This window comes from Mustela putorius, unplaced genomic scaffold (genome assembly GCF_011764305.1).
Source record: "Mustela putorius furo isolate JIRA1106 unplaced genomic scaffold, ASM1176430v1.1 tig00003836_pilon_pilon_pilon, whole genome shotgun sequence".
In the NCBI taxonomy this organism is placed as follows: Eukaryota; Metazoa; Chordata; class Mammalia; order Carnivora; family Mustelidae; genus Mustela; species Mustela putorius.
In genome coordinates this window covers 7,605,687-7,630,740 of record NW_025421989.1, presented here as the reverse complement: position 1 = coordinate 7,630,740, position 25,054 = coordinate 7,605,687, and the positions used below count along the sequence as shown (strand labels likewise).

Genomic DNA, 25,054 nt, shown 5'->3' with positions numbered 1-25,054 from the left:
GAGAGCTGGGGAGGGGATAGGGACATTGCCTCTTTGTTCCCTAGCATACTTGGAGAGCCTAGACCTCTGCCCGGTGCACAGGAAATCCAGTGAATGAATGAATGAGTAAGTGAACCAGTGAACTCTTAGAGAAGCGTATTGCATAGAGGAGATTGAGGAACTCGCGGACTTGTTTCTACAGCAGAAAACAATACATAGGAGAAGTTGAGCTGCCGGCCATAGAAGTTGGCTGCCGAGTTATGACTCCCTTCCTCTTGCTATTGTGCTTTCATGTTGTCATAAACGCTAATGAACCCAGGATAACGAATAAGGCAGGGACTCCCTTTGGGAATTGTTAATAAGGCTCCTTTGACTAATCTAAGGCAGCTTTTATTTAGTAATTGTCATCTTTTGAGGCTTAGTCACAAATGGCTTATCAGGGTTTTTAGTTTCATCATGCGCAGCAAAAAATCTTGCTTTCTTGTTGAGTATTTCTGTAAAATGTCAAAATTCCAACCTGGTAGGATCGCTGACATGCAGAACTGCTGTGTGATAGATGAATTCCTCCCTCCCACATTCACCCTTGACCTAACCCCCTCAGCTCTTTCCTCCCAACCTTCTGGATGTCATTCTCCAGCCCTTCTGCTTGCATCATTAACAGTAAACCTACAGATACATTCATTTAATAATGCATTTATTTAATAATGCATAATGATGCATATATATATGCGTGTGAAAATACATTCATGGTTAGACTCTGTAGATCAAGGCAACGCGCTATTTTCTTCTCCTTTCTGGTGTCTGTGTGAACTTAAGACCAGATACTGCATGTCCCCGCACTTCGTTTGCTGGGCTCTGAACACTGAGATAGGTGTCGTGGGATATATGTGATATATGGTGAGATATGTCGTGAACCATTATTTTTCCAGTTACGTGAGGAATTCGACCGTGGGGTTGATGTCTCTCTGGAGGAAGAGCACAGCGTTCACGATGTGGCTGCCTTGCTGAAGGAGTTCCTGAGGGACATGCCGGACCCCCTTCTCACCAGGGAGCTGTACACAGCCTTCATCAATACTCTCTGTGCGTAACGCGGCCATTTGCAGGAACATGTCTAGGGATTTACTGGGATGACCGACTCACTCATTGGACCTTGTACATGTGTTTCCCAATGACTTTTTTTGCTTCTTATTTATTGGTCTCTAATGAGTGGCCTATTTGGGGAATTTTCTGAGATTTACCCTGGGGAGCATTAGCAAGAAGAAAGTTACCATAAAACAAAGAGGAATTTGGGATGCTTTCAGATGACCCCAGCCCAGTAGAAAGTGCTATAAACTGATGCTTTGCAGGAACAGCAAGAGCTCACAGTGAGTCTGTGCCTTAAAAGTGAGTTTGCGTTTCTGGTATGAGGAAGGAGGGAGCCATAGAAACCCGGAGTGAGGAAAGGGAGCAGGCAGCATTCCAGGGGAAAGCAGAGTGGCATAGCCCAGGGGCAGGGCTTTCAGTATGGCTGCTTGAGGGCTATCAACCCAGATGGCATGGAGGAGCAAAGGAGGAGGGGCGGGGAGAAACAGGCCAGAACTGGGACAGCCTCCGTATTTTTCTTCCTCCGATGCCACAATTAAAACAGGATCACGGAAGAGCGTGAAGACTGCCATTGTGCCCTGGCTTTGGCTACTGCCAACAAAAAGTCAATTCCTTGTGGATTCCTCAACAGAAAAGGGCCTCAGATCTGCTATAAACTCAGCTTTTAGAATGTTCACCAACTCCCAGGCACTGTTAGCAAATATTTCCTGAAAATGGAAGATCGCAGTCTACACAGTAAATGATGAGAACGGCAGGGAAGGGAGAGAGAGGACAGGAGGGGACTTGAAGCTACCGTTCTTCCCCAGGGTGGTAATGCTCGCTGCGCCTGGTGCATCCCCCAGGGCTCCCTGATCTTTACGGCCTTCATAGGACCTGGTGCTAAATGGCCAGGCCAGCGGGAGGATGGGTGCGGTGGAACGTGACTGGCCTGGCTCATCCCTTTCCGAAAGGGGTTGAGAGGGGCCTCTTCTCGGGACCTGAAGAGTGGGAATTCCCCCTTTAACTTACTCAGAATGCCTCCCTTTGCCTTGCTTAGTGTTGGAGCCCGAGGAACAGCTGGGCACCTTGCAGCTCCTCGTCTATCTTCTACCTCCCTGCAACTGTGACACCCTGCACCGCCTCCTCCAGTTCCTCTCCATGGTGGCCAGGCATGCCAATGACAACGTCAGCAAAGATGGGCAAGAGGTAGGACGCGCCCCCAGCGGCCTTTGATGCTGTGACTCTTCCCTTTTCCAGTTGCAGAAGAGTGGGCCATCAATTTGATGATCTGCTTCCCCTGGAGGAAATGGCACCTGCCCTTTCCTGACCCTGCTGTTGATGTAGAAGGAGAACCAGTGCAGGCCTTTTTCAGGAGGGACGGTTCCTAGGATCACATAGGCCACTGACGTCCTGTGTTTCCAGAATGCTTCTAAACGAGGCTGCCATTTTCCCTGATGATGCTTTATGCAAGACCTTGAATTTCCATTTGTGTGAAGAAGACAAGCGATGGGCTATGGAGGTGTTTACAGCTGTGAAAAAATGGAGTAACGGGGGCAGGGGGAGATTGCTGTCATTGTCATTAATTTGATCTGCTTCCTTAACTTGGGCCCCCACTACGTTGTCACCTTGTGATTCTTCCAGATTGTCCCTCAAGCTCCCATCTGCCCTATGGCTAAAGGTGTGCTATCCTCCTTTTAAGAGGTTCTTTCTCTCCTTAAACCCTTCCCCTCAAATCGACTGGCTTAAAGCCATGGAGAGTCAGTCCTGCTTCCAAACCTGGTGGAGAAGGAAGTAGAAGGATCTAGAAGGCCTGATCTACCATCGCCATGCATCTCGATGCCACAGCATGTCAGCCTCTGAACAGATTCTGCACAGTCCCGTGGGCCCTCCTGGGATATTCTTGTTGAACCTAGTCCCCACTAGGGCCCTAGGGTGACTCCACCCCCTGTGCATCTGAGGTCCTGGGGTCCGGTTCTCTTTGGTTCATATGCAGCCATATGCTTCAAGGTGGTTTTGGTTTCACCCTCGGACAAAGGAGATGCTGACTTCAATTTTAGGTGACCAGTTAACAAGCAGCCTATTCAGTCTTCACTGTAACAAGAGATCTGTTTCCCTTTTTGGTACCATCCAGTCATACTTCTCCTTGACCTTGGACTGCTCCGGTGATCTCAGACCCTTTCCTATGCTAGTAACACTCATTACAAATCAAACACGAAGATGCCAAAGGCCTTATTCCACCACAGAACCTTTTCTTTTCAATCATTGTTAAGCAGAACTCAGCCCTATGGTGGATTCGGTTCTATATTTATCACGTTTCTTTCCTAAAAATCCTGGTCCTATTTTTTTTTCCACTTTAATCCAGAAAAGGCAGTTCTGCATTTCTTGAGGTCATCCTCGCCGTTGGTGCAAGAATGGAACTTTCCTGACTTAGCCATGTCTCTCTATCGTAGTTATAATTAGTGAACCCTCTGCTGGCTTCAGGCTTCGTAATATGGTACCGACACCTTATTTTAGCAGACACAGCTCTCCCTGGGATATACTGTAATTCTCATAATTGTTAAGTGGTAGTTGGACTCCCCGCCTGGGTGTCATCCCTTATCAGCTGCGGATGCAACGCAAGCGGTGAAATCACCTGCCAAATCACTGGGTGGAGGCAGGGCCCTGTCTGCGTTCCTAGGCGCGCCAACCCCTTCTCTGATGCTCCTGCAGTAGCGTGGGAGCTGACAGTCGGGTCTTAGGTGACGAAGAAGAAGGCATCGATGAAAGCAGGAAGTCCGATCAAAGCAACTCTTGCTTTTTTAGAATCCTTTGCAGACACTCTCTCAGTCCAAATGCTGAACGAAACCCCATCACCTAGGCCCAAAGGAAGAAGAGATTCCGGGCTGGGGACCGACAACCCTTGGCCTGTTGGCACTGTAGCTGTCATCGCCCTCTCTCCGACCTCATGCCAGCTGCGTGCCCGAGGCTTTATCACGATACAGTCAGTCCTCCACTGCACAAGGCCGCGGTCACTGCCTCCGCATTTCAGAGGTGGAAAGCGAGGCCTAGGGGGTTAAGTAACTCCACCAGGATCCCATAGGGGCACAACTCTGCGGGAGGCACCCTGGACCCCATAGACACGATAGATTTGCAGAGCAAGCATGACAGGACCCTCGAAGATGGCAGGAGAGGGAGGGCCCGTCATTTTCATTTCCACGACCTTCTCGTATGGGATAGTGGTCGGAGCCATCCAGTGACCAGTAAAGTCGCAGCTGTGGCTCAAACCCAAACTGGTCTAGCTTACTAAGAAGACAGGAATCTAGACTAGGAATTGTAGGAAAAAACCCCATGGGTCTAGCTGGGGGTTTTCTACCCTCCGTATGATTGATATTTGGGACCAAGTACTTGTAGGGCTGTCCTGTGCATTCTGGGATATTTTAGCAGCGTCCTGGGCCTTTATCCTAAATGCTTGACGTCGGTAGCGGCTCCCTACCGTGCCCCCGTTGTGACAACCAAAAGCATCTCTAATTGCCAAGTACCCTGTGAGGGGTGGGGAGGGGGCAGAGTCACCCCTGGTTGAGAGCTCTGGGTAGCTTTATCACTAACTGACCAGGTGTTCTTGGAGAAATCTATTAACCTCCCTAAACCTGAGTTTCCTTACCTGAAGTTTGGGGATACAGAGTCTCCACCCGGCACGGCACAGTTGGGAAGACTGCGTTACTCTAATGTGATGGTGTCCCGGGAACAGCAAAGCTGAACCTTGAGTCAAAAGGAAGCACTAGCAACCAAATGTTCAAGCAGCTGGGGAAAGAGGAGCAGCGGTTTGCTTCTGTGGAATGGTGAGATGTCCCAGGCGAACAGGCAGCCCACGCGGCCATCTCGGTTGGAGTAGAGGCTCTGGAGTGGGAAGGTCCCGAGGACATATGAGAGGAATCGGGCTGTGTTCACGGACTACCGGATGCCTTTGTAAGGGCGTAGGTGCCGCATTCCTTTAAGCCCTGCACGTTGGGAAGGATTCTGCTAAGGCTGTATGACCCATGCTGTAGCTTGGTAGAGGTGGGGAGAGAGAGTGTTGGGAAGCCTCTGTGTGACTGGCGATGTGGAAAACAGCAGTTCGCGTTGTCAGTGTCTCCATGGAACAGTGGCCTTGGTGTTCGAATCACGGACATCCTGGGCCCCGATCTGAGTGTTGTTCCAAAATTGTCCAGTTGCTGCTCCTGGGATGCTGCGGCCCCTAGGAGGTGGAGGAGGTGAGGACACGAGGCAAGTGTGGAATTAGGGGAGGCAGTGCACAGTCAGCCCAGAGTCTCGGGAGAAAGGCGGTGAACACGGTCCAGGAAAGTTAGGAGTGGCTTCCTGGAGGAGACGTCTCAAGGGGCTCGAGTGAACGGACCACGTAAGCCCTGCGTGGGGATGGGGGTGAGCCCGAAGCCCCTCTGGTCGGGGCTCAGAGTGGAGGGGGAGGACTGGCGGTTGTTTGTGAATATTTTGTTGGTGGTGGCTTGGCACAAGCACGTGGAGGCCACGGGATGGGCGCACTGCGGCGAGGCGGGGCTCCAGCCGTCAAATATGGTCCAGAAACAGAGCCGCCTTCAGCTTTTCCTCTCGCCCGTTCGGTTCTCGGTCTTAGACAGGTTCTGTCTCTGCTGGGTAGTGATTGTGGCTCGCAACGTGGAGAGCTGCCGTCAGAGAGCATCGAGGAGCTTGGAGGCTCCCATACGCCACCAGCGCCGCGCTGCCCAACCTGGTTTCTATGACCTAGAGGAAGAGGGAAGAGAAGGGAGTTGGGCCGGGGCATGGTCTCCGCTTCCTCCTCTGTGAGATGAGCAGAATATTTCCTTTCTAATCGGCACTTACAGTGTCCTGCATCATTAACTAATAGGATCTTAAGGATTTTGACAAGAAGGGCGTGAGAACATTTGTTGGCTGGGAAATTGGGGGGGAAATGATAATGACATTTCACTATCTATGCTCACTTTGTCTGATTCCATTTTATTTGCTTTGCTCCTTGGGGAAAAGAGAAATTCCCAAAGGGAATAACGATTTCCTTTCTTTAAGAAAGAATACTGCAGGAACATCACTGAAACCTCTTGAGCCTGGAAAAAAAAAAAAAAAAACCCTAGTGGATTTTCAGGTTGTCTGAGATTGCTCTGGTACTGCAGAAAGTGTGGTGTGGATATGCTCGTTTTTGGTGGGAGAGTCCATAGCCGGCCTTCAGTTCTTCACAAAGTCTGCGAGGCAGAAAAGACCTTAAGAGCCACCGGCATAAAACCAGGATTACTGATCTCTGAGGAGGTGTAGACCTTCAGGAAGTGGGAGGTTGGCTTTGGAACTGGAGCAGGACCAGTGTCTCGCCCTCCCCACCCCAATCCCAGCCCTTGCTTTAAAGTTTAGTTTTCCCATTGCCCCATGCTGTGACCAGGGGGAGGTGTCGGCTCTTGGGGAAGATTGGGGCTGGCTCCTCCACACCCCCCCCCCCTGCCCCGGGCTCCGGGCATCACTTCCCTGGGTGTAAAGAAAAGGACAACAGTCCAGCTGCTTCCCCAGCTTATAGCACAAAAGAACTGAAACAGCCTATGGAAAGTTCCTAGTCCGGTGACCATGCACGCCAGACTGATCATCAATGCGAGCGATTCCTGTTAGGTTTAGAAAGGCTCTGGGATGCTTATTTAGTGAAGATAAAATCGGTGGTTTAATTGGCTGGCTCATAATTAGCTCATGAGCTGCCCCCAAGGGCACGTGTTGTAACCTAGACCCCTGTAGAGGTAGAAGCTGGACCACGGGCTGCAAGGCTGGAGGCTGTCTTCGAGCGAGTCCCCTTTCCAGTCTCACGCACAGTAAAACAAAAACAAATCACAACCCAGCAAAGAAAGCATTAACAAGCCACAGCAGCATGGTCTCCAGCTGCAATCTCCCTGCCATTCTACGGACGGACGGATTGGATTGCGTTCCCAGAATAGCAACAGGGGAAGGAGGGAACGGAAACAGAGTTTTGGACTGTCCTTGTGCTAAACATTCTTTTAAAGGAAAACAAAATCTCCTATTTGTTAATGTTGAAAAAAAAAATAGGAAAACCCTGATACGACTTTAAGGGGGTAGAGGGAAGCGCTCCAAAAGCCTAAGTTCCAAAGGGATGAATTTGAACATGACACATAGTTGATTTTATCCTCAGCCGTAAATTTCCAGGAAGAGAAAGGAAAAAGCAAATGAAGAAATGGCAACTTTTATATCCATGAAGTAAAATGCAGAAGAAAAATAATCAAACAGTCCTACGGATAAAGAGTATTTCCGTGAAAATGCCCAGTGTTTACATGTGAAAGCATTTCACTTGGCAGGAGGCCTGAAAAACGGGCTCACCTTCTAAAAATAGCACCTGCCATGTGCCATGCCAGGATCGCAGGCCTGGGCTGCCACCAGCTCCAGCTCAGGACTCCCCAGGACAAGGGTGGGACCAGGAGTCTTTCTTGTGGCTGTGAATCAGGACTCTTGAATTCCATGCTGGGCACCCAGGTGCCTCTCAAAGGCTCCGCACGTCTTCCCAGACCAAGGAGCCCCACCGAACAGCCACAGTCCCCACACGTATCCCTGTGTTCCTAGATTTGCAACTAATACCGACAAGAGAAAGAAAAAGTTGCCTGGCCTAGTGGTTCTCAACCAGGGGCAGTTTTGCCCACAGGGGACACGTTGCCATGGCCCTTGCCCGCCTTTCCCGCAGAACCCTCCCCCCCATGATGCTGTTGCCGGGGGGGGGGGGGGGGTGGGGGGTACCTGGATGTAGTTTACGTGTTCCTGTTGTTGCATACGGTGTTCCTCCTACTGTGAAATCGTCGCTTGCCTCAGCTCCTCTGCTTTTTGGCCTAACCAACTCCATTCCTCTTTCATGGTTTTGTGCAAATATCACCACGTCTTTGAAGTGTCCCTGGGGCCGCCAGAGTTGATAGCTTCATGCTTTGTACCCAATCCCTGTAACTGATATGTTTACTTCCCCTCTAGAAAGTGACCTCTATAAAATAAGGACTGTACTGTGGTCATTGTTGGGAAAATTTTAAATAATTCAAATCCATGAAAATGGTGTAGCCTGTGGTAGGCCCTGAGTGGGTGATTTCATAGAGGGGTGATGGGCTGATAGATGCCAGGACAGGCGGAAGGCTGGCTGGCTCGGATGGAGGGACGAGTGGTTGGTTGGATGGATGGGTGCGTGGATGCAGACACGGAAGACATTTTATAAATACCAGTTTCACAACGGATAACTTAGAGATGTGAAATTATACTTAATATGCTATCGAAATGACCACTAAGCTATGAGAGTCAATCCAAGATATGAAACAAAAGGGAAGTGACGGTGCTCCTCATGGATTCTGCCAAAGGTGATATAGTCCTTGCAGGGGAGGGAAAAAAAGGAAAGGAAAAAGGTCCCTTTGATGACCAACCCACCCAGCAGTTTGAAAAGCAAAAATAACACCAATCCTTGTGTCGTCCACTCTTACAGGTCACTGGGAACAAAATGACCTCTCTGAACTTGGCCACCATATTTGGACCCAACCTGCTGCACAAGCAGAAATCATCGGACAAAGAATTCTCTGTCCAGAGCTCAGCCCGGGCTGAGGAGAGCACAGCCATCATCGCTGTGGTGCAGAAAATGATTGAAAATTACGAAGCCCTGTTCATGGTAAGTGGCTCTCCTTAGGCAGGACACCTCGGTAAGCTGCCTCGTGGGGCTGCTGGGCTGCAGACCCAAACTCACGCACACCATCTCTGGTCTACAGGGCCAGTCGTTGCCCGAATTCACTGGAAGCCAGGCAGTTTCAATGGAACTAGAAAGGTACAGAGCTGTGGTGTCACTGGAAGTTGGTGATCCCACGTTTAAACAAACATACCCAAGTTATAAATGCATTTTGTTGTCCCCTAGACCATGGCCACATTTTGGAGTGATTTAATTATCCAGAAAGAGAGGTCCCTGCTCAAAATATTGATAACATCCTTCTTTTGGGAGTTATCTGTGACCCTCCCGAATTCACATAATCCATAACGAACCCCCGTCGACGGCATCTCCTCCAAGGTCAACGTTGACATCTTACCTCCTCCATGAAGCTTCACCTCTCTCTCCCATGTCCTTCTCATGTCACTTCTTTGTCCCTTAAAACCCATCACTCTTCTTATTTATATTTATCTTACTCAACATTGTGTTACAGTCGTTTATGACTAGTTCCCTGAGTGGTTTCTAAATGCATCTGAAACATGGGCTGTGCTCTTGTTATCTTCTCTCTGTATCCTCTGTACACTCTTGGAAGGCCCTCCATCTGGCAGGCACTCAATAAATAGTTTTTGTATTTGTATTGAATTACCAGTTCCTGTTTTCCTTCAAAAAACTGCACTGCTTGCTCCAACTTCCCTTGAAACATTAGAACAGATGCCAAGCCTCTTCTATTTCTGTTCGCCACTCATATCGCATGTCAGAATTTACAGGAACTTTCTCCATGTTTCCTCTCCCATTTCTCCTGTCAATTTGCAAACGCTGACCATAAATCTTCCCCTATTCCGCCAGAGCCTCGTGTGGCCGCTTCAGCCGAGCGTGTCAGTTCCCTCTTTTGCAACCCCTTAGTATTGTGTCTGCATTGATCAAATGCACTGCGTGAGATTTACTTCCACGCCTATGGTATTTTTATCAGTTTGAGAGCCGGTGCTTTACACTCTGCCCTCTGCGTCTTACCTGTGTGATCATGACCAAGGACTTCAGTGCTCAGCAAACATCGATTTTGGCTTTTGTGAAATGGAAAGGTTAAAAGTACACCCTATTTCCCAGGGTGCTTCCCAGAATCATTTGATACGTGAAAGCTTTCTGCAGGCTCTAAGAGTCTATGTTAATGTTCATTAAGAATCTCGTTGGTTGGGCAACATGAGCTGGTCCAAATCTCAGGACTTCAGCACAAACAGACGTCAAGATCTTGTTGATGTGAAATGTAATCAGACGCGTGTCAGACAACTTTGCAGCTAATGATTTAGGGTCTTGAACTCCTGGCATCTTGAGATGCTGTGATCCCCTAGGATGTTACGGGCCGTACCTAGAAGGGCATCCATCACGTCCACTCAAATCCCATTACACAGGCCATGCTTAACGACAAGGGAAGCTGGGAAAACGGATTCCTGCCGGATGCCCAGGAAGAAGAGAAAATGGATTTACACACAGTGGGAAAGTTCACTGAGGTAGAATGGTGTCTTGCTCCCCTCTGAGTCTCTGAAGCGCTGTTCTGTTTGCAAACAATGAACTCTCAAAAAATATGGAATTAGTCATTGCCTGTGTGTAAGTTTCACACTTCAGCCAAAACCCTCATAATTAACTATGTATTAAGATGAATCAAATAACTGAACTTTTCACCATTTTCTTCAAGTTTTAAATCTCATGTCATCTTGCCAAGTAGCATTGGCATGACTTCATGCTCTCTGGATTTTTTTTTTTAACAAAATAATACCTCTCACCAATCTGAATTCTGTTCTGTAAATTCCATATTCTAAGAAAAGTTCTTTAGATGAGACCACAAATCATCAGGCATTTCTTTTCCATGCGGATACCAACACAACCTTTCCTGGCCGCCGTTTCCTGCTGCCCGGACTATGGTAAACAGCAGAAGAACATCAATCCATCGGTTCCACCTTTTCCAGCCTTTTCCTCGCTTGCTCTTCTTGGGAGATGTTGATGCCCGGGGTCTCTGGGCTAGTAGCTTACATTTGTGCTCCACAACCCAACTGTGGTCTTTACTTCTCAGGGAGGCCTTTCCTGGCCACCTGGTCTAAAATACAGCCCCGCCGCCACCTCCATGTGCACACCCCCTCACTTCCTAGTCCCTCTCCCTGCTTTTTCCCCATGGCACTCATCACTACGAATACAGGATTTTACGAAGTTCTCTCGTTTGTTGTGTATTTCCCCACTGGAATGCGAGCTCTGCGACAGGATGAATTTGTGCCCGTTTCCACCTACTTTCTTCACTGCATCCCCCCTGTGCCTGGCACACGGTAGAAACACAAAAGCTATTGGTTGAATTAATGAATGAATTGGTGGTAGTTCTGGAACATACGATTTCCGTATTGTTAATTTTTACTCTGTATACATATGAAAAAGTTTAGACATGGAGGAATTAAGGATGCCTTTCCGGAGTAAGTTAAAACTAATACAAGCATTCTGGATTCCCTGGACATATAATGGGAATTACATATGGAGGGGACAAAGGGGAGGAGAGGTGAGATGAAGATCCCAAGCCAAGGTCAGTAAAAAGCAAACCGGCTCTGGAATCAGGAAGCTTTGCTCTAGTCCTTTCTTTGCTCCACATCAACTTTCTGAGATGCCTGCTTCTTTAGGTATCAGAGGGCAAGGTTAGAACAAATGAAAACCAAGTTCCCTTCTAGTTCTAAAATCTACACGGTCCTGTGCCCTCGCCCTGACTTTACCTCTTTTATTTCTAGAAAGCACAAAAGAAAATGAACCTTATCACACTGGTGGGTTCTCTTGGCATATTTGGCATCTCAGAATCTAGTTGGTTATCCTCAAGCTGCTGGCTGATTGGCAAAGCCGGTCTGTGTGGGTGGACAGAAATTCAGTGGTGTATGTCGCTGTTTCATTTTGTTTCTTAAAGAAGCTTTCAGAGTGAGCACAATAATCCCAAGCAAGGATGGCCGAAGCCCAGCGGTGAAAGGTTGTTAGCCATCATGCCATTTCTTGGATTTGCGGGGAGGCAGGATTGATGAGCTCCGAAAGGGAGACCTTGCTCCCCACTGGCATTAGAAAGGCAGACTTGTCAGGAAAGTTGAATGGATGGAGGCAGAATGGATGGAGTAGTCATGCAAATCCCCAGAGGCCTGGCGACCACTCAGACATTTGTTCTGAGTATTAATAATGTCCTCCATGTCCTAGTGTAGAGACTGCCTCTCCCATGCAAGAGAGGCATCTGACTTAGTGAGAGAGGCCCGATAAGAGCCTGACTTTGTCCCATCATCAGGAGAGGGGCCTACATTCAGAGGCTGGCGCAGGCTTTGAGAGGCTGGCTAGGATAGGCTTTCACACTGGTTGTTTGCTTTTCAGCCACTGGGTTGGAAATCCTAGAGCTGGAGACAGGTCCTGATAACAGCCCTTGTGATTCCTCTGTGGAAAACTGAGGCAGCAGATTATAAGAGTCACTCTCAAGCTTGAGCTTGCAGCAGAGGAGCAAGGAAACCACATCTTGGGAAACCCCCAAGGTGCAGGAAAGACCATGAGCTCTGGAACACACTTGCAGAGTTCACATCCTAGTTCAGCCATGTATTTGCTATGTGACCTTGGGCCCATACTCAGCTTCCATGAGCCTTGAGTTTCCTGTTGTACCAAAATGAGATGAAGTTATCTCCTCTTTAGGATGATTTCGAGAATAAGAAGTAACATTTTAAGGTCCTTGGGACAAGAACTGACATATACTAAGCACACAGAAAAGATCGCTGGTGTTACTGCGTGAAATTGATAAGAAGCTCCCCTCTCACGCACTCCCAAACACGTCGGCTGTGCGGGGACGCCCCCCGCGCGCGCTCTGTCCCAGCGCCTCACGCCTCCCTCCTTCCCCACTGTTCGGTTTGCTCTCACCCTTCAGCTCACTGTGTAATAAATATATTTCCTTAGGATGCAGATTGAAACCTAATAGAATGTAAACTTGAGGACAGGGAATTTCACCTGGTTTATACAGTTCGCCGATGTCCCATAGAGCAAACGGGTGCCCAGTAATGATGTGTTGAAATGCATTCCTGTTTGTTTGTGCTTGGTTCCGCGCCCATGCCCCTTACTCCCTCACCTCTAAATCCTGCATTTCTGCTATCAACAGTTTCAAAACCAGATAACATAAAATGATATGCGCGGGGAACGATGGAAATAAAAGAGAAGGCTCCTGCCTATCTAGAAACCCTCCCCGGTATCACTGTAAGGTAGAAAACACTCCCCGATGAAACCGTTAGCGGGCGCGTTGTCCCGCAAGCTGTTGCTTCCGTAACTGCTGTTGGCAATCCCAGAGAAAGCTCATCGTTACTCCTGGAATTAATAAGAGCTTCAGAGCAGAGTGGGGAAAACGGTCAGCTCGTTCTGAGGGCCGATTCTAAATGATCCCTACCAGGGTTCCTTTTTTGGAGAGAGGGAAAGAGGAGAAGGCGCTACCCTTCCAGGCTGATGAACAGCCCGGGGTGTACTGGAGACGTGGGAACGCCGGCGAGCTCCCAGCCCGCCCGGTCGTTAGCCCGAGCTGAGGACCAGCACCGCGCACATGGGAATTTTCATGAGAACCACTGGGAGCAGGGGTCAGAGGCCGACGTGAGGATTCCAAGCTCAGAAGCCAAGCTTTGCTCCATGTTCCCTTCATTCTCTGACACAAACTGCAGGTTCTTAAAACAGCTTTTGCATGCCAAATCAAAGGAAGTCCAGCTATGATCCAGGTCCTGGCACAAGGAAGCAGCCGCTACCAACATAGCCAGATCATTATATATCATGTCCATTTCCTTTGTTTATATAATCGCTGTTTTTTAAAAGGACCACTGTTGATGGACCAGGGGTCGGGCCGGTCGTGATGAACACCACCAGCTCATCTAAATGTCACCACCGTGTCGTGAGAGCAAGCCAAGGTAGTTTGCCCAAGTGATGCAGCAACTAAGTGAATTATTTCTACAGCATGATGCCTCCCCACCCAGAAGACAAGGTGTTTGAATGTGGTGTCTCGACTATGGAGTCCATTTGTGGGGGAGAGAGAGACTGTGTTAGCCAGTTTGAAAATGGGGAGCAAAGACGACGTTAGCCAGCATTCATCTCTCTGGACTAATCCTAACACTGACCCGCTTGATGTTCAGGCCGGCGGGTGGCTGCGGGAGCGGCTGCGTGTTCCCGCGGAAGCCTGCTCACCTTGTCCCTGCCCGCAGCGACAGAACGCAGGTGTGCTGGTGACACAGGCAGAGAGGGGCAGAAGCAGGCGCCTGTGCAGTGCCTACCGCCTTCAGCCTGACGCGGTGGAGTGAGGACTGCTCGCTTTTTCTTCATCTTCCTTCCTCCCGTTTTCCTCCAACCACAGCTCTGCGAGTCCTGGGCTCCTTGACTGTATCTGTTCCCTCACGTGCCCCGGTTGCCAGACACGCTGCCTGGCACGTATCAGGCCCTTGAGAAAAGTGTGTTGAATTTCATGCTTACCGACCCTCCGATACACCCAGAGCCCCTTCCCATAATGTGAAGCCATCCTCGGCAACAGTCACATGGAAGGTTCTAGGCTGGGCCTCCTCATGTTTGAGCTTATACTCCCGTGAGCAACCCAAGAAATTAGTGATTTCTGTCAACACGTGCGTTGAGTTATAGAAATGTCATCATGACTTCCGGTGCCACTTGCTTTGGCTGGAAAGTGGTAGAGTTTGCAATGCTGAAGCCTCCTTCCTGGTCCTCTGCAAGGGGATGGGTTGGTATGGAACACTTGGAGGAACTAACGTTTGTAAATGGAGAAAACTTGAGCCATTTGGCCCTCTCTCTGCATTATAGAATAAGCTACACCGTTAAGTGTTACACCCTAGGCGACCGTTCAAGGTTTCATTTTTAATTTGATAGGGTGGATTTTTATTGTGACAGTTTTATTCCTTCGTATGTGCAGTGCTTACATTTTTTCTCTGAAGCAGGAGCGTCCAAAGTTCTTTTGATTTTTGAAATAGCATTCTGCTTTGAAGGAACACATGAAAATCTAAGGAGTTGAGTCTCCAGATAAACACAGCCATAAATGGTACCCTTGGAAAATATCTAAACTTACTACATAGTTGACCAAAACCCAGTAGAGATTTTGATGTGAGTCAATAAATTGTAAGTGAAGAAGGCGCTGGGGCTAGGTTTTGTTTCTTTACTCCGATGTGCAGAATTGGTTGATTTTTTTTAAACTAGTGTGTTTTTCACAGTCCTCCTTAGTTTCTATTTTGCTATGTACAGAATCCCAGAAGAAAAAAGATAAAATGTGTTTGGTTATGGAGTCATACTTTTCGGTTTTTTCTCTTTTTTTAAGTAATCTCTATGCCCAACGTGGGGCTCAAACTCATGACCCTGAGATCAAGAATCACATGCTCCCCTGACCGAACCAGCCAAGCTCCCCTCATTTCTCATTTTTTTTTTTTTTTAAAGACTCCATTTATTCATTTGACAGAGAGAGAGATCACAAGTAGGCAGAGAGGCAGGCAGAGAGAGAGGGAAGCAGGCTCCCTGCTGAGCAGACAGCCCGATGCGAGGCTTGATCCCAGGACCCTGAGATCATGACCCGAGCCGGAGGCAGAGGCTTTAACACACTGAGCCACCCAGGCGCCCCCCTCATTTCTCATTTTTTAAAAAAGATTTTATGTATTATGTATGTATGTATTTATTTATTTGACAGAGAGAGGATGCACACGTGAGTTGTGGGGGTTGGGGCAGAGGCAGAGGGAAAGGGAGGGAGAGGTGGGGAAAAAAATCTCAAAGCAAACTCCACACGGAGCTGGGACCCCCAATGCAGGGCTTGATCTCACAACCCTGAGATCATGACCTGAGCTGAAACCAAGAGGCGGTTAACCCACCAAGCCACCCAGGTACCCCTCATTTTTCATTTTTCTATTAATGAGACAATAGTTTATGAACATGTCAGAAAATTTCTGATGATCCTCAGTTGGGAAAGGAAATTTATTTTCCAACTCTAAAAATTAATAGGAAGGAGATTTTGCTAGAGCATGACACTGGCACTGTTTATAAGCACAGAGAAGCATCTACGCAAAGTTAGCAGAACCAGTGTACATATGCCATGAAGACCAGTAATTCTGGGTTCTTCTTGATTATTATTTGCTGCCATTCTGACATTTTTTTGAGCACCCATTGGGTAGGAAAGTGCCCCTAGCTTGTGTTCTAGAAGAATACAGTTTTGACCTGTGAGAGTAAGTGAGTGATGGGTCATTGGTGTGCAGGTAGGAGCTTCCGGAGAGAAAAGAGCAGGGAACAAAGAGAAAGAAGAGGCATAATGGAGAAAGCATTTGACTGCTGGGAGGAGAAAACTCAACTGCTGATGGCTGCAAACAGCAGGATTATTACATCACAGAAACAGCCTAAGGGGCGGGTCTTTAGTGGCTCACCTGCACTTCAGCTTCAAGACACTCCAGTTATCTCCAGCATCTCTTGCCGCCATCGTCACATCCACTGATGAGAAGAAAGGTTTCAGGACCCCCATGAGGGGCACCCGGGCCAGGATTGGCCCTCGTGAGCTTGCCCGTGCTGCGAAAGAGGCTAGCTGATGGAGAACTACAACCTTGGGAGCCCCTATCACTTCTGGGCAGACAAGTCAGATCGCCCCTGCCCTCTGGCAATTTACCTTCCACGCATGTGATCAACGGAAGACTTGGGGTCTGGCGGAAGAGAAGGAACCAGAAGGGGGAAGCTACATGGGGTTGGTCAAGACCGTTACAGCTGAGGGGCCAAGAGATCACAAACTTCAACTCTAGAAATTCAGGCAGAGGTCAGGAGCAGAGACATATTAAGAGGATATCCCACAGTTTAGTTACCCACCCAAAGTCTTAAGCAAAGGAGAAGAGAGTGATGCTTCTCTAGGAGCGCACAGGATAAGAGGCAGAGATGGATGGCTGAGTCAAGAAAAAAGTTGTGGAATAAATATTGGCCATCTCCATGTTATCTGCTTTTATTTGGTTCTTAAAAGTATTTGATTTATTAATTATTTTGTCTATTTCTAACAAAATTTCTTATTCTGAACCTCTTTGCAATTGGTAGGGTACTTTCAAAACTGTTGGTCCTTTTGATCCTCATCACACTTAAATAAAGGTAAATGGGACAGATAGGATATGCCTGGATTTTCAGATGCAGGAACATAATCCTAAAGAAGACTGTTGATGTATCCAAGTTTACATTAAGGAATTATAAGCAGCAAAGCTGATAAAACCTGGACCTCGGGGGCTATCGACTCTTAATCAGAAATTCTTCTGACAGCATCCTGATTCCCACAGAGGAACATATATAGGAATGATGTGTCTGGATATTTCTGACTTACCGTAAGCTCCTGTTTCCTATCAGTTCATTCCCTTGACTTGTGTTTTCTCTGTTACATACCTAACTTCACAGAAAATGAATGTTCATCCAATTGAACTGAGCCAGTAGTTTGAAATTTGTATTAAGTAATAGGAAATGAAACATGCAAATAGAGACAAAGATTGGAAGGATTGTTGGGGAGACAGCACTGAAAGCCGTTATACGAATATTACAAGTCAGTTCTAGGCATCGTTTCAAATTCTCTACTCTCATTTTCCCACTGGCCCCAATTTTCTGTACCATTCCTTAACAAACAAACAAATGTGGTTTTATCATATGAATTTTTAAAGCTGCTTTAAGTCATTTTGTAACAAGATGGGATATAAATAAACTAATTAAAAGAAATGGATTATGTACACTGGAGTCAGTCTTAGCTAATACAGAGGAAAATATTACCTACCCTTCCTGTAGTACATGGATCCACATTTTGAAGCTATAGCTTTAAACTTATTTTTAAAGAGCGTTTCCAAACCAGAATGGCATTATGGGCCTTTTAAAAAGAAACTATAGATAGATTTATAGCCCTGGCCCTTTCTATTTGCATTTGTTAGCAAGTAAAAGTCATGTATGCTACATAAAATAAACCTCAATGATTATAATTGGTTGGGAACCGAGCCGAGTTGAGAGAGTTAAAAACTCTGAATTATGGAATAATTTAACAGAACATTATGGAATGTTATGTTTTAAATAATGATACTTCCTGTAACCTATTCTAATAGTGTACCCAAGTTAATAATTTATTGTTAGACACACTGTCTACTCTCACAGAATTAATACCATGATATCCCACTCCAAAGGATACGCATGAGGGTTGTTTATTCTTCAGTGGGAATGGATTAGTGTTTGGAACAAAATTTTTTATTACGTGTCTAAGCATAGAAAATTTTAAATTAAACTAACTGGATGAAAAACAAATATTTTTCCTCATTTGCTCATGGAAGTTTCTTTTACAAAGTGTTCAGGATATACGTTTTGGCTTATATTATTTTTTGCTTTCTGTTCATTTTTCACAAATGAGTTCTCTCCTCATTTTTACCCTTCAGGCATTACTTTTTTTTTTTTTTTTTTTTTTTTTTTTTTTTTTTTTTACGGATTGGTACAATAGTGTGTATCTGTTGGGTCGTGTTGCTCAAAAAAATAAAAATTATCACTCCTTTGATGTTCAATTTAGTCAATAAAGTAGAGAATCGAAACCCTTAGCCTTGACCTAAAAACCCTGCCCCTTCTCTTCTCCTTCCCATTCTCATTCCCGGGGCCGCTGGATTTGGGCACAGAGCTTTAAATGCCATCTATATGCGTCTCCCAAATTTCTCTGTCCAGCCCAATCCTCTCTCTTGAACCCCAGAGCCTTATTCCCAGTTGCCTCCTACATCTCTCTTTCATTTGGATGTCCCCCAGGCTCCCCGCTCCCTTACCCTAGCGAAGCCACCCTCCCAGCTGTGACCTTCCACCTCCTCCACCTGCAGCTTCTCTGTACAGGTCAGTGTTAGGGGCAACCCCGTGCCTCCAGGTGCCTGCTGGCTCCAAACGTTGAAGCCGTCTTTCCTCTTCTCCTCCTCCCTCTCCCTCTTTCTTTCTCTCTCCAGCCAGCAGATCAGCTAACTCGATCATGTCTATCTTCACTGTCTCCAGGATGCACAGATACCTCATTGGCTCACCAGCCTGGTCCAGCCCTCTGCCATCTGTCTTCTGGACATAGCAGCAGCCCCTCTTGGCGCTCCCCGCATCACCCCTTGCTTCCCTGCGATCTGCTATCAGTGCAGCAGCCAGCGATGCCAATTCACGTTAGTCTTCAGCTCAAAACCCCCCAGTGGCTCCCCAGCCACCTAGATTGAGAGCAGATGTCCTTATCCTGACCCGTAAGACTCCACAACATCTGGCTTTGGCTACCCGACCCACTTCCTACTGCTCGCCTCCTTCCTCATTCCTTCCAGCCTCATTGGCCTCCTCTCTGCTCCTGACTCATGAGCTTGCTGATTTTTGCTTCCTTCTGCTTGGAATTATTTTCTCCAGGTCCTTCATCAACTTCAGTTCTCTGTTCAAGTGGCAGTTGCTCTGTGACCTGCCATCCTACTTAAATGGCACTTTCCTGCCCCGCCCCCTCCCCCCCAATCACAGTCCTTTGCCCCTTCTCTGTTTTGTTCATCTCCATCTCCGTGTGATCCGCGCTATGTTTGCTTTGCTTATTTGTTTAATGCCAGTCTTCCCATAGCGATTGTCAGTTTCAAGGACACAAGGGTTCTCGTCTGTTTGGTTTATAGCTGAATCCCCACATCCAGTGCCTGGCAGTCGATAAGCAGTCACCAAATATTTATGTAATGAATGAAAGGAATGAGGTGGGAAAAGGGCAGAGTGAGAAGCTCAGTGGTTGCTGAAGTAGAGAGCAGGAGAGGGTGGCCACCAGGGGACAAGATGGCGAGTGGGGGGCTTCCACTGTAGGGATAAAAAGGTTTCTGAGAAAACGTCTTGATCAGGGCACTCGAACAACCACGGAGAGAAGAAATTAGACACTGGTGGTGAAGGAAATAGCCAGTGTCCAAGTTAGCAAGCAGTTGCATCAAAGGCCCATGAAGGATGTATCTTTCTTTTCAACCAAAATATCAAAGTAGTTTAAGGAATTTGAGGTCCACAGGCAAACACGGCCTCAGGCATAGGTTTACCTAGGACTCATGCTATCCAGAGATCCTTTCCTTTACTTGCTGTAGTTTCTTCCAGCATCAGCACAATCCTCAGGCCCCCATGTGGCTTCCGGCCCTGTGTTGTCTCTTCTCAGATGCCTCAGGGACACTCCCCCAGCTCTTCATGACCTTGAATGGAGTCCCATGCCCATGGCACAGGCAGCGCTGGGAATGTGGGAGGGGCATGATGGCAGCCTTAGACCAGCTTACACATCACCCTTGAGCTAAGGGTTGGGGAGCACTTGATTCTTCAGAGGGAACTTGGGGCAGAACTGTTACAACAAGAGGGAAATGGAAGCTGGTAATGGCCAACAGATGCCACTACAAAGGGGTAACAAGGGCTTGAACTTGGATCAGTGTGGTCGGAGTGGAAGATAGAGGAAAGAAGGAACAAGCCTCCCAGAGCTGAAGTCAAGTAGGTCTCCCGGTTCTGAACAGGGAGGGGAGAGGACACAGAGAAGCTTGAATGCAACCCAGACTTTGAGTTTATGTGAGTAGGGTTTGGCAATGTCATTAATGAAGACACAGGATTAAGTGGGAGGAGCAGATTTATGGGGGAAGGAAAGTTTTGTTGTTGCTTTCTCATCCCTGTTTTTATTAATAAAATTGTTTCCAGCTTCTCAGAGCTCAAGAAGAATTGAGTTCTGCAAGAGGCAGGAGGCAGATTCTTCTACCTGCCGCTTATTCTCTGAAGACTTGTCCCTGCATGTTTTAAGAGCCTGGTCTCCGAGCCCTTCTGTGAGAGAATCAGACACAAATGTTGTTTCCTCTCAATAATTGGAATTTCCTTTACTTGCGCTACCAGCATCTGTAGAGTAGAAAGCCTGTTGGAGCTGAATTCAGTCTTTTCTCATAGAACATTTTCACACAATATTGTGGCTCAGGATTATGAGGCCATCTTCTAATATGCTGTGGGTGAGCCTAGGGAAACGTGACACTCAGCTCCAAAACTCAAGCAAATGCCTTGTCAAATGCTGAAGCGAGAAACCTTTTTCATTGTCGTTGGAGCAGGACACATGGACAGAGTGAGGGCGAGCACCCAGTGATCAACTGACATGGGCAAATACAGTAGTCAGCAAGTTTTTTCAAACATTGACTACCGGCTACTGTTCTAAGTTTGCAATGGGTACTAAGTCATTGGATCACCACAGCGACCCCTTGTGGTGAGGCCTATAATTCTCTCCACTTTACAGATGAGGAAACTGAGACCAAAAAAGGTCACATGCCTTGCCGAAGGTCCTACAGCTAATAAATGGAATGGGGACTCAAACACAGTCCGGCTCAAGGGCCTGTTCTCTTTTTTTTCTTTTTTAAGAGACAGAGAGGGGAGTGCGTGGTGCAGAGGGGGAGGGGGAGAGAGAATCTTAAGCAGGCTCCACCCCCAATGCGGAGCCTGACATGGGCCTCGATCTCATGACCCTGAGAGCATGACCTGAGCCAAATTCAAGAGTTGAACGCTTAACCGAATGAGCAATCCAGGCACAGCCAAGGGCCTGTCCTCTTAATAAACTAATCTTATGTTCCAGAACTGCCCAAGACAGTTATAATTTATGCCTGTCATCTTAGCTTAATTATAAATAGGAACTCTAGAAAGTGTCCCCATTTGGACAGTAAATTATGAACACTGCCCCTCGTAACCATGATATTTTGCTTATTCAAAGCCAGGAAAACCTCATCTGAGCAATAGAGGTATCAAGTGATTAGGGTACCTCTCCGGTCATAAGAGGGTGACAGTTCGGACTGAATATGACGTTTTGGTCATTATCCACTTTTTCCTGAGAATTAAAATGGTTGAATGAGTTGGTGTAAGTTTGATTTTAACTGGCAAATCACTCGGTCCTGTTACGACTCTTAAGGCTCTGTTTTATGTTACCGTAGAGTTGCCCATGACCATATTTTTCCTCTTCCCCGAATGGTTTGATTTATGCCTCAACATTTGGTCCCTCCAGGTTTCTCCAGATCTCCAGAATGAAGTCCTGATCAGCCTGTTGGAGACCGACCCCGACGTGGTGGACTATTTACTCAGAAGAAAGGCCTCCCAGTCCTCGTGAGTAGACCAGTTGCTCATCTTCTAAAGCTGCCATGGGGATTCCTCCTTTCATTTCTAAAGAATTAGGGAAGTTTACATAATTCCACACAGGGTGACTGGAAGTGGACATTTGGCAACTTTCTGGCAAATCTTGTCAGTCCACCTGCCTGGAAAATGCTTCACGTTTCCTAATCCACTTATTGAACAACAAACTGGAGGTTTGTTGTTTCATTTTTGGCTTTTTCTAGCCCCCTGAGGTCCCTTTGACTGTGTTTAAGGGGTGGGGGGGGGACTAAATCCCTGGCAAGAAGCACAAAGGAGTCTGATGCACACCAGTGATCCTTCTTCTAGAATCCGGATTAGCTGTACTTCCTTCCGGGTCCCTTAGGCTGCACCTGGGTGCAGCTAACTTGTGTAACTTACTAGTCCAAGTGACATATCACCAAAACCACAAGACGATCCTCTACCAAAGCTTAGGTGCCCATTTGAAATTGGAGGGGCACGCCCTCCAGACTCTTCTGCTCTTTATAATGAGCATCCTTTTGGTAAAAATGCGTGCTGGGCTCCTCACACAGCCACGTTTGCAATGAATAAAATGCAAGCCGGGCTGTAGGCTGTGCTTAGCCGCCATTTTGCCCCGAAAGGAAGACCACTAGATTTTGCTTTATCCAGACTTTAGGATTAATCTCAAACATTTGGTACACAGGCAGCGTATATGGAGGTGCTGAACACTTGGCAAAGCCAGCGACAAGGGTATTATTGTGTTATTAACTAGAAGCGATGCTGCCACTGCGACGCCCAACCTTAAATTTGGCCGAAGAGGAGTTGTCCTCTCATGAAAGCGTCGTTTATGTCGTGCTTTTAATTTGTTGAATGTCAACAACTCTAAGACACATTTTGCCCCTTATTTTATCATCTCTGAAATTGAGAATCATCTTAGTAATCAATGACATGTCCTAATATAAATCACGGCATTTTTTGGTCTTTCTTAGCTGTACGTAGCGTAATGGTATGTCTTATCCCATGGTGTCTCGGAAATATTGATGCATGTTGAATTGTTCCTTTATATCGATGTGGAACTCGAGAGACTGGTGTTCATTTGAAACTATTTCAGATATAAAATCTTATATTCTTTAGCGAAATGCAGTGAAAGGAATTCCACGTTGCTCAGACCTCCTTCTTTCCCGCACCATTGCATGAGTAGCACCGTAAGACCCAGCTTCCGTCCATTTCCCGCAGAGCAGGAAAAATTTTTAAGTGGTTCGTCTTTTCAAATGCACTTTTTCAAAAGTTCATCTTTGTGCCAATTATCATCAGACCAGATTCTGGTTCAAGTAAGGCGTTTCGCCTGGATTCCGGCCCTAAGAGCCACGAGTGAATAAGAATATGATCAAATTGTCTAAATGGGCTGACATTTTATCGTCTTGCTTTTCATTTCAGATAATTGGGCTCCCTTAAATTTTCCCAAGATTTCTAACTGTCGTCAAGGTATAAATTCTAGTTTAAACTAATGCAAATGGCTTCTCTTCATAGCAGATCTTATATCACCAGAATTTTAATGAACTCACTTCTTTCCCTCCCCGTGCAAGAAGACAGACACAGTGGCATTTCTGTTTGTGAATCCCTTGTTAAGCTGCATTTATGCCATTTTATGGGTATTCTGGGGAAAAGCTGGAAAACACACACCCGAAAAAAAACACTGGTGTTGACTTGCCAAATTTCCGCTTTGATATGGCATGTTGAAATACAGAAATATTGTGCTTTGAAGAATAGTTGATAGAAGTTATTTTTATGTGGTTTTCAGGTATGCTCTTTGCATATAAATACCAAGAAGGGAACCTTTGTTTGCTACTCTTAGGAAAAAGAAGGAGCTTACAAACTAAGATCATCCGAAGCTGTACAGTTGTCTAGCTTCTCCCATTCTCTATCCCTGTAAGATTAAGAATTGTAAGGTCAAAACAACCTGGCCCTAGACCAGGGTCATAGGTCAGTGTCAGAACCTCAGGGGAAGGGAAGTGAGCTCCCAGGTGCTCTGTGGATGTCAGAGACTAGCATCATTGGACAGAAAACCTTTGGAGAAGACTTTGTCTGTTTTCCTCTAGGTACAGGCCACGGAGCAGCCAAGAAGGGTTGATAATGATGCCGTGAAGTAAAAATAAATAAATAAATAAATACGTATTTAATTAAGTAAAAATACATAAATAAATACGTATTTAATTTGAGTTGCTTTTGAGGCTTGAGAGTCCTACTCCTTGAGCTGTAGATAGTGTCTTCATACCTTACGCCCATGCTTTCTAAAGCTTGCTGTGTCTACAGATCACCAGGAGATCTTGTTAAAAACAAAAAACCCCTGTCAATCAGGAGGTCTGCGGCAGAGAGTCTGAAAATCTGCATTTCTAGCAAGCTCCTAGGTATTGCTGTGATGCTGCTGGTCCGTGATTCACACTTTGAGTAGCGGAAGTTTAAAATCTGAAGGCATGTTCTCGACTCCCAGAGCTTGCAGACTTGTTGAAGGAGGCCTTCGAGGATAAAAATAATATGAAGCCGGTTATTAAGTGTGTCTCAGAGGGCAGAGTGGTTTGTGCTGGGCCATTGGTTCTTAGACGTGAATCCCCTGGGGAGCTTGAAGAATGATCATGTCTGAGTGCCTCCCCTAGAGATTGTGATTCATTTGTTTTAGGGCACAGTGTGGACAGTAGGAATTGTTAAATCTCCCCGCCATGAGTGTACCGAGCAGCCCCAGGAAAGAACCTCCAGCTTAGACCCGCCATGTTAGATGTCACAGATTTGCCATCACCAGTCACTTTATTTGAGGTGGGTGATTCTTGACATTGGAAGGGAGTCTTCATGTTGACAAAGGGAGGAAACCAGCACTCCAGACCAGAAGTTGGAGAAGAGAAAGAGATGTGACCTGTAGTCTCAGGGATGGCTTGTGAGAAGAGCAAGGATCTGCAGTGGATTTTGAAGACTGGAGAGGGGTCCACAGGCCTGGACGTCTGGGAAGCTTGAAGCAGGGCCTAGACAGAGTAATAACTGTGTCAGCTGGCCATGGGCACAATGAAGGTGTCGGCCAGCACAGAGGGCAGAAGTCCTTAAATGGCAGGCTTCGGGGTGGCACTAGTATTGAGAAGCAGTGGCCCCTGGTCCTGACCGACGACAGGGATGACAAATCACAAACTGCCGGACATTGCAGGCTGCATCGCTATGTCAGTTGCACGTCAGTTGCCCATCAGTAGCGCGCCCCTG

General features: G+C 46.9%; 1 protein-coding gene across 4 annotated transcripts in view; it reads left to right on the top strand.

Moving 5' to 3' along the window:
- ARHGAP6 (Rho GTPase activating protein 6) overlaps positions 1-25,054 on the top strand; it is a 481,290-nt gene that overhangs the window by 441,543 nt on the left and 14,693 nt on the right. For all 4 annotated transcript variants that reach the window (XM_004758826.3, XM_004758828.3, XM_013059588.2 and 1 more), the window contains exons 7-10: positions 909-1,059; positions 2,099-2,247; positions 8,510-8,689; positions 21,729-21,826. In XM_004758826.3, coding sequence (XP_004758883.1) covers positions 909-1,059; positions 2,099-2,247; positions 8,510-8,689; positions 21,729-21,826 — 578 coding nt within the window. The remainder of the gene's footprint in view (positions 1-908; positions 1,060-2,098; positions 2,248-8,509; positions 8,690-21,728; positions 21,827-25,054) is intronic.